Source organism: Heloderma suspectum, chromosome 17 (assembly GCF_057233095.1).
Source record: "Heloderma suspectum isolate Gila_16-S chromosome 17, 16-S_ref, whole genome shotgun sequence".
Lineage (NCBI taxonomy): Eukaryota > Metazoa > Chordata > Lepidosauria > Squamata > Helodermatidae > Heloderma > Heloderma suspectum.
The window spans coordinates 6,946,203-6,955,282 of NC_139474.1; the positions used below are offsets into that span (position 1 = coordinate 6,946,203).

At 55.1% G+C, this 9,080-nt stretch overlaps 1 protein-coding gene across 1 annotated transcript; it reads right to left on the reverse strand.

Annotated features, from left to right (window-relative positions):
- Window positions 1–1,858: 1,858 nt before the first annotated feature.
- On the reverse strand, window positions 1,859–8,164 carry AP5B1 (adaptor related protein complex 5 subunit beta 1). Its single transcript, XM_084824596.1, has 3 exons — window positions 7,926–8,164; window positions 5,496–5,656; window positions 1,859–4,563 (listed from the first exon to the last, which is right to left on the reverse strand). The coding sequence occupies exons 1-3, from the start codon at window positions 8,152–8,154 to the stop codon at window positions 1,993–1,995; spliced, it is 2,961 nt and encodes a 986-aa protein (XP_084680722.1). The 5' UTR covers window positions 8,155–8,164; the 3' UTR covers window positions 1,859–1,992.
- Window positions 8,165–9,080: the final 916 nt, after the last annotated feature.

Below are 9,080 nucleotides of genomic sequence, written 5' to 3' on the forward strand. Positions count from 1 at the left end.
AGCAAAATTGCTCGCAGATTTTACCTCATATATTAGGTGGTGTTTGTGTGTGTGTGTGTTTTTTAAAGTTTTAAAAATAAAATTGTTTTTATATTCACCGGTGGAGACACTGCAGTCTCCTATATCGCTTATGGTTTGTTTGTTTTTTGTGAACAGCCCAGAGAGCTTCAGCTATTGGGCGGTATAGAAATAAATAAATACATAAACATAAATAAAATGGTGTGAGGAACCTGGATTGTAAAATGTATATCGAAGCCTTTTGATTTTCTTATACATCGTTTTACATACTAGGCCATTTTGATGTTTTAGACCACTGATGAAGACTTTAGGTCAAACTGCATTTGGTACGAGTCCCCTGGACTGCAAGGAGGTCAAATCAGTCCATCCTAAAGGAAATCAGCCCTGAGTGCTCATTGGAAGGACAGATGCTGAAGCTGAAGCTCAAATATTTTGGCCACTAATGCAAAGAGAAAACTCCCTGGAAAAGACCCTGATGCTGGGAAAGACTGAGGGCAAAAGGAGAAGGGGACGGCAGAGGATGAGATGGCTGGATAGCATCACCGATGCAATGAATATGGACTTGAGCACGCTCTGGGAGAGAGCGCAGGACAGGAAGGCCTGGCGTGCCATGGTCCACGGGGTCACGAAGAGTCGGGCACGACTGAACGACTGAACAACTCTTGGGACTGCTAAATATTACAGCACAACAGCATTGTATATTCGTCTATTGTCTTTTAATGTACGTGTGTCAGGGTTCCCCTTATGACTTGTCCCCCCCGCCTAGCAACTCCTTAAGGATCTCTTGCCTCCCTAAGAGCCCCACCTTCTTTCTTCCAAACTTCCCCCTTCCCAGTAATGCAGGACGTGGGGTGACGGACACTGTAGACACGGGGTTTCACCACAACAGTTCAGTAGCAGATTTAAAGCAAACAAACCACAACTAAAAGTATTTACACAACAGAGCTGAGTTTACACGACTTCCATCAGCCCTCCTCAGCATAGCCAATGGCAAGGGTGCATGGGAGCTGTAGGCCAAAACGTCTGGAGGGCCACAAGTTGCCCACCTGATCACAAGGGTGCACACGGGTACGTGGTTCTCCAGCTGCTGCGTAAGTGAGCCAAAATGCTACAGAACATTTGGACAGGCTCCAAAGTGGCAAGGCAGCATTCCACTTCACACATGCTCAGAGGCACGTTTGTCTGCATTTGTTTTTTTTTTAAGCGAAGACAGCAGTGCAGTGCTGGTCCATAAGAAAAACAACAACAACAACCCAAATCCACAGCTGAGCAATACCTAATTCCTAATTAGGAATAAATAAAGCGATTGCCCAACTGTGTATGTGCATTTTTAAGTGTTTCAAAAAAGGGAGCCCTGTGAAGCTTCTGAGTAAACATCTGTAGGATCACACCGACCTGGTTCCAGTTTGCTGTGGGTGATTCTAGGCTGGTCACTGACTCTTGGCCTAACCTACCTCACAGGGTCGTTGCAAGGATAAAAAAGAGGAGGATTAAGTAAGCTGCCTTGGGTTCCTTGGAGGAAAAAAGGCAGGATATAATCATCATTATCCGTTGCTACATCTTGGGGTAGCAAATGCCATAGTTTAACTCTGCGCTGTGTGAAGACGTCCTCCCTTTTATCTGTCCTGAATCTCCCGCCACTCAGCTTCATGGGATGACCCCACTAGGCTCTAGTATTATGGGAGCATTATACACTTCCTCCACACCATGAATCTCCCCTCATTTCTTCCTCCCCGCACACAAATCCCAACCTTTTCCAAAGCTTTGGACTGATACCCCCGCCCCCGTCCCAAACCCTTTCCCTTCGCCATCCAATTTGCTTCTCAGCAACTTCAGAGTTGCGTTTTTAGGGTTTTATTTGAGAATGACCCAGATGTTTACAGAGAACGCATCCCCTTGTAAGTCCAGACCATGCAGGCCCCGGTGGGTTCCCCTTCCCCGCCCCCTTGAGCTGCGGGCTCCCCAGCTATGCTTTCATCTGGCCTCCACAAGACTCTGCAAGTAGCTGTTAAGCGAAGGCAGCAGCTTCCAGTTGTCGGTGCGAATGGCCACCCGGGCCGCATTCTCCACGCTCTGCACCCGTAGCAGAAAGTGGTACCGGGGAGGCAAGGCGACGCCGATCTCGTAGGAGCCCAATTGCTCAGCTACAACGTATCTAGCAAAGTGATCGTGCACCAGGCCCCCCAGGGACTGAGGTGGTACAGGCCAAACAGTCAGGCTCTCGGCACATGTTTCGTCGCTCTCGGGGCAAAGCTGGTGCCAGAGGGCGGTGAATAGACGGTGTTGCTTCTCTGGAGGCCACGCAGGCACCGACAGGGACATGAAGAGATCAGGGAAAGCGATTTCCAACGGCTCCAGCTGGCTGCGGTGGGTGAGTCCCTCCTGCGTCGTGTACAGGGCGGACACATCCAGGCGCGTTGGGTACGGGCAACGGGGCTCCAGCATCAGCGTCAGCGTCTGGGGGGGGCGGTACGCCGAGAGGCAGGGCACGCAGAGTTCTGGCACGGGCTCGTAGTGCCGGTCGGAGCACGTGAAGCGAAGCTCCACGCAGAGCAGGAGGTCGTAGGGGGGAGCGGAGGGACCTGTGTGGACCAGCTGATACGTCAAACGGAGCTGCGAGGGGGAGCGGGCCTCCAGTAACCACCGGCAACACCCCTCCACGTCTTGCGTGGGCGGGGAAGCCGCCGGCACACGGCCTCTCGTCTCCACCCGCCGCAGCCTCAGGGGGGCTCGTTCGGCTGGGTGCACCGTCAGTGCGGCTACAAAGCTCTCGCTGTCGGCCGCGATGGACGAGGAGAGCGTCCGGGCCTTGACGGGGCCCTCCGAGGCGAGCACGGCCCTCAGCTTCTCGTCGGACAGGTTGGCCAGGAGGGTGTAGTAGAACCGGGCCCGGTCTTGGACATCCACATCCACGTGCCTGAGGGACACGGCCTGCAGGAGGTCCGCCAGGTGGGCCGGGGCAGGCAGCGGGCAGAGCTGCATCAGGTTACGGCAGACACTCAGGAGGATCTGCCCTGAGCGCCAGTCCCCGAGCTGACCTGAGGCGACCAGGCGTCTCAGGAACCCCAGGGTGCTTGCTTGGGGCATGCCTTTTTCCCCCGCCAGCCGGGCCAAGACCTTCAGGTGCCAGCCGAGGTCTTTCCCGTGCAAGGGGAAGCTCACAATGAGCTCTTGCAAGGAGCAGGCGAGAGAGCGGACCCAGCCGGTCTCTTCCAGCGCCCCCCACGCCACGTCCAACAGGTTGATTATGTTCGGGGCCAGGGCGTGGTTGTGACGGTAGAGGTCCAGCAAGCACTGGGTCAGCTCCGCCATGGGCTGTGCCCGGGAGCCAAAGTGCCGGGCATAAAGGAAGACCGCTCGGAAGAAAAGCCGGGTAGCCTCTGGCCCACCTCCCCTGGCCACCAGCCCGCCGAGGGCCAGCACGTGCTCCAGGAGGTAGCTTGCCCCCTGTTCAGCGGCTGGGCCCTCACTCTCCGCACATACCAGGCACATCAGGTTCAGCCGGGCCAAGACGGTGCCCTGGTCCTGGAAGAGGCCCGGGAACAAGCCGGACGCGGTGCGGGGGGTGAGGAGGACCGGCAGCCCCTCGTCGGGGCCTGATCCCAGGGGGCGGTTCTCGGGGAAGTGCAGAAGGCAGTCCAAATGGAAGAGGCTCACCGGAGCGGGCAAGGCAGGGTGCTGAGCCAGCCCCACCAGGCGGCGGAGCAGGAACGCCTCGTCCTCGGCGGTGAAGAGGCTGTCCGTGAAGAGGGCCTTGAGCTGCAGGATGGCGTGCTGGAGAGCTGCGTCCGCTGTGCCGAAGAGGCGCACCAGCTGGGCTTTGAAGATGACGGGCGACTGGGTCCGCACAACGCTCACCACCTGGGCCAGCTGCCACAGGAGGAGGCTTTGGGCGGCCGGGGAGAGGAGGTAGGAGCTCTCCAGCAGGGCCGAGACCACTGATTTAAGCTCCTTGAGGTCCCCGGGCGAGGGCAGGAGGGCCAGCTGGTCGATCGCGGCCGGGGAGACCCCGCCCCACTCCTTCGTCGCCTCCCACTTCAGGCCCTCGCTGCCCGCGAGGACCTCCCCCAGAGTCCCCGGGCCGCTCCGGGCCAGGAGCAAAATGGCGTTGCGCAAAGCCGAGCTATACAGCAGGGTGTAGCCCTGGTGGGCCGGAGAGGCCTCCTGCCAGTGCAAGGAGCGGAGCAGCTCCAGGCGCTGCGAGAGCAGCCCGGGGTAGCAGCTCTCCAGCTCTCGCAGGCATTCGCAAGCTGCCGCCCGGACGGGCCACTCTGCCGGGCCCCCCTGGCAGTCGTTGCGGTCGGAGGCCAGGCGGAGCAGCAGGGAGAGGTACTCGCAAGAGGCCTGGCAGTGCTCGCCGAAGGCGTCCGTGGTCATCAGCACTGTCCCTGTGGCAAAGAGCAGGTGGCGCCGGAGGGAGATGTGCTTGGAGGGAGGACCCAGCTGGGCGAAGAGCGAGAGGAGGGACGCAGCTGCCTCTTGGCCTGCCTTAGCGTCCGGGCACAGCAGGGTGGGGTATTCCAGGAACAGTGACAGCATGGAGACCTGCAAAGAAACAAACAGGAGTCATCAGAAAGAATCAGCTGGAAAAGGACGGGGTAGGACACTGATGGCGTGCCGCTGCCCTTACGTACCTGCCGGAATATTCAGATTGAGCAAGGATGCTGTCTTGATAGGGCCGCATCTGCCTGGAGCTCGATTCGCAGCAACCCCTAAGACGGTTTGCTTCCGACTGTGAAACTCCCTCCCCGTTCATGTACGGGCAGTGCTGAATCTTACAAGCTTTCGGTGCCAGCTACAGACCTATTTGTTTACCCAGGCTTTGGGGACCGAATTTCTCCCTCTTTTCTTTTGCTGCATCATGTAAATTGTTACTGATTTGTTATTCTTCTCCCGTTTTATTGTTTTTCTGTGTCAGTGCGGTCTTATTTTAGTGTGTCTCATTGGATTTCCCAGAATATTTTGAATCGGGACGTTTTCTGTGGCCCTGAACAGGTGGAGATCTGATTTTGCATATTTACAAGTAGAGACTGCGACAAAACATTGCGGTACAAAGTGCTTCTGTTCAGGGTCCCTAACATCTCAAATGCGAGTTCATAATCCTCAGATAAGCCTTTGCATCTCTCTTTCCAGCTTTTGGGGCCTAGTGGTTCCTGAAAGCATCGTTTTGGTAGCTTATCATTCGGCACCTTTCAATAACCACCTTTAAATAGTACGTAATAGCGGGCATACCGACCAGCTTCATGCTCCGAGCTGAAGACTGTATGTGAGCCGCTTTAGTAGCCTTTTTGGCTGTGGAGTGGCATAAAAATACTTCTAGTAAATAAATAATAAACTCCCAGTGTCCCAATACATCTGGAGGGCACAGCTCAGAGAAGGCTGGTTTAGGGCTTTAAAAGTTAATGCCAGCACTTTGTGTTGGGCCTGCAAGCGGTTCCGCCCCAGTTATCTGTTTTGGATGAACAGAAGTCACCTGCCTTGACTTGCTCCCCCAGCTTCTCGCCTCGTAGTTCCTGCAGCAGCTTGGCCACAAAGGTGTCACTGTTCCCATGGGATAAGAGGAAAGCCCTGGGACCCGAGCGGAAAGAGGCAATGGCAGTGGCCCAGCCTTCTCCACCCCTCGACCCCATGGTGAAAACTGGGAAACAGAAGGAGAAAAAAGAAAATTAAAGTTAGATGCTGCCATTGGGGATGGAATTCCCACCATCACACTTTTGTAGCAATCCTAGTTCTAAACGTTTGAGATTACTTTCATCTTCGCCCTGTTTTCGTTCATCACAGAGGATATAGTTAGATCCCACTAATCCTAAATAGGTAGTAACCTATTGCCTGGGTTCTATTATTAATTTAGGGTGCAATCCTATGCAGGTTTAGACAGAAGTAAGTCCTACAACTCTCAGCATTCCCCAACCAGCTGGCTGGGGAATGCTGGGAGTTGTGGGACTTATTTCTATCTAAACCTGCGCCCTTAGTAGATGAACATCCCATTTATTCAACTAGCATCCTCAAAGGGGGTTGAAATATTTTCAAAACACAACAGCCCACATATTTTTAAAATGCAGCAGCCCAAATATTTTTTAAAGTATAGCAGCTCAAAAGATGTTGAACTAGATCTTTAAAATGTGAGAAAAAATATTTTTCAAACTTTTGGATTACTAGACGTTTTTTTCAAAGCCTGGGAAAATAAAAAGAAGCACATGCTCAAAAAACCCAAAGTGGAGATCACTCTTTGGGGCTGTGTCCTACCTGGGATGATCAGCTCCGATGCGTGTATTTGTAGATAGCTGTCAGAGCATCACAAAATAAACATTTTTAAAAAGATACTAGCTATTATTACAATGATAAGGCATTTGCATAAATCAGCACAAACTCAGATCGTATGGAATAAATGGGATCTCTAGGTAAAATAACATAACTGGATAAAATTATATCAAATCACTCATGAACTTAAAGTTCTGAGTTTCCCTGACAAGGAACAGCGTTTTTCTTTTAAGCATTTTTCCCTGACACCAATTACTCTAGATAGAAAACACGCAGTCTTTGCAGTTTGACGTCTAACTTGCATGCAAAGGAGGTAGATTACAATGTTGTGGACAGACCTCCCCAAATCTCTCTCGAAAAACTGACCCAAATATCGTTCCCGCCGTACATTATATACAGAATGACCATTCCTACGGATCTGGAAGTGTATATGCGTTAAAGCACAATCCTGTGCATGTTTAGCGAGAAAAAAAGTCCTACAACTCCCAGCATTCCCCAGCCAGCATGGAGTTGCAAGTGGATCATTGAAGACTACAGTTCCCATCACCTGTGGCCACTGACCATCCTGGCTCAGGCTGATGGGAGTTGCAGTCCCAAACATCTGGAGGGAAGGCTACCCATATGTAACAGGGAGAGATGAATGCTGTGTGCAGTTGTGAGCCATGGGGGTGGAATTGAATAGTGTGTTCCAGCAAAGGGAGAAAGGCACATCGTGTGGGGTTTGGGGGGCGGGATTCTCTCCACAGGATGCCAGAGGGTGTGGGGAGAAAACAATCTCTAAAGAAAGTGAGGTGGGTGGCTACTAAGAAGAGGGCCTTTTCTGCTGTGGCACCCCAGTTGTGGAATTAGCTTCCCAGAGAGGCTCGTCTGGTGCCTACACTCTGCTTTTCCCAGGCATTTTAGGGTTTTTTTGGTTTCTGTTGTAAATCTGGTACTGTACTGTAAACCTTTATGCTGTTGCTAGGTTCTATTTGGTTATTTATTAAATGTTGTATGCTGTCGTTTTAGGGCGCAATCCTATGCACGTGTAGACAGAGAAAAGGCCTACAACTCCCAGCATTCCCCAGCCAGCTTGTAGGCCTTTTCTCTGTCTAAACATGCATAGGACTGCGCCCTAAAACTTTTACATTTTACATGGCATTTTATCGTCTTGTATTTTACGGTTTGAACTGCCGTGCGCTGTCCGGGCAGCTTCAACTCTTGGCCCGTATAGAAACGTACAAAAATGAAGAAATACAGGATCCCGGAGCAGGAGCGCTTACGGATGCACACAGCTCCACCAAGCGCCGGTGGTGGGGGCCTTACGGACTAGAAAAGCCTCCCCCAACTCGGCACCCTGCTTTGGACCACAACTCCCAGAATTCCTGACCATTGGTCGTGCCGGGCGGGGGCTGCTGGGAGTTGTAGTTCGGAGGGCCCTAGGTTGGGGAAAGCTAGGCTAACGAGGGGGCTGGTGGTGGAGAGGAGCTCGGGTCAGCAACAGAAGGGGTTTCTTAGGGTGGGAGACGGGGTCTTTGGCATTATGGGATGTGCAACCCGCGTGGAGGTGGAGCGGGAGGGGAGCTATAGGGTCAGGGGAAGCAGAGGGGCCAGGCACGTCCCCGCACACGCGCTTCCTCGCCTCCACGCGGAGCGCGCCGACGTACCTTGGCGCCGCGCTCCCCGCGCCCGCGGCCGCTCCGCTGATCTCCGGGCCCGGGCGAGCGGCGCTTCCGACTTCCCTTCCCGCCGATGCCACCGGCCGCCGCCGGAGGGCAACCGAGCCGCGGCGGAGCCGAGCCAGAACGAACGGGCGCCCACGCTCTGCCTGGCGCAGGTGGACACACCTGAGCGGCGTAAGGGCGCGAGGAGCGCGCGCGAGGGAGAGCGGGACATCGGAAGAGCCCTGCTGGGCCAGGCCCAGGCTCCGGCTCCGGCTCCATCCAGTCCAGCATTCTGCTCACACAGCGGCCAGCCAGCTGCCCAGGGGAATCCCACAAGCAGGGCAGCAGGGCAGCAGCACCCTCCCGCCCGTGTTCCCCAGCAACTGGGGCACACGGGCACCCTGCCTCTGATCCTGGCGGCAGCACAGAGCCGTCAGGACTCGGAGCCCATGTTCCCCAGCAACTGGGGCACACGGGCACCCTGCCTCTGATCCTGGCGGCAGCACAGAGCCGTCAGGACTCGGAGCCCATGTTCCCCAGCAACTGGGGCACACGGGCACCCTGCCTCTGATCCTGGCAGCAGCACAGAGCCGTCAGGACTCGGAGCCCATGTTCCCCAGCAACTGGGGCACACGGGCACCCTGCCTCTGATCCTGGCGGCAGCACAGAGCCGTCAGGACTCGGAGCCCATGTTCCCCAGCAACTGGCAACATGGGCAGACAGCCTCTGATCCTGGCAGCAGCACAGAGCCCTCAGGACTAGGAGCCCATGTTCCCCAGCAACTGGCGCACATGGGCAGACGGCCTCTGATCCTGGCAGCAGCACAGAGCCCTCAGGACTCGGAGCCCATGTTCCCCAGCAACTGGGGCACACGGGCACCCTGCCTCTGATCCTGGCAGCAGCACAGAGCCCTCAGGACTCGGAGCCCATGTTCCCCAGCAACTGGGGCACACGGGCATCCTGCCTCTGATCCTGGCAGCAGCACAGAGCCGTCAGGACTCGGAGCCCATGTTCCCCAGCAACTGGGGCACACGGGCACCCTGCCTCTGATCCTGGCAGCAGCACAGAGCCGTCAGGACTCGGAGCCCATGTTCCCCAGCAACTGGGGCACACGGGCACCCTGCCTCTGATCCTGGCGGCAGCACAGAGCCGTCAGGA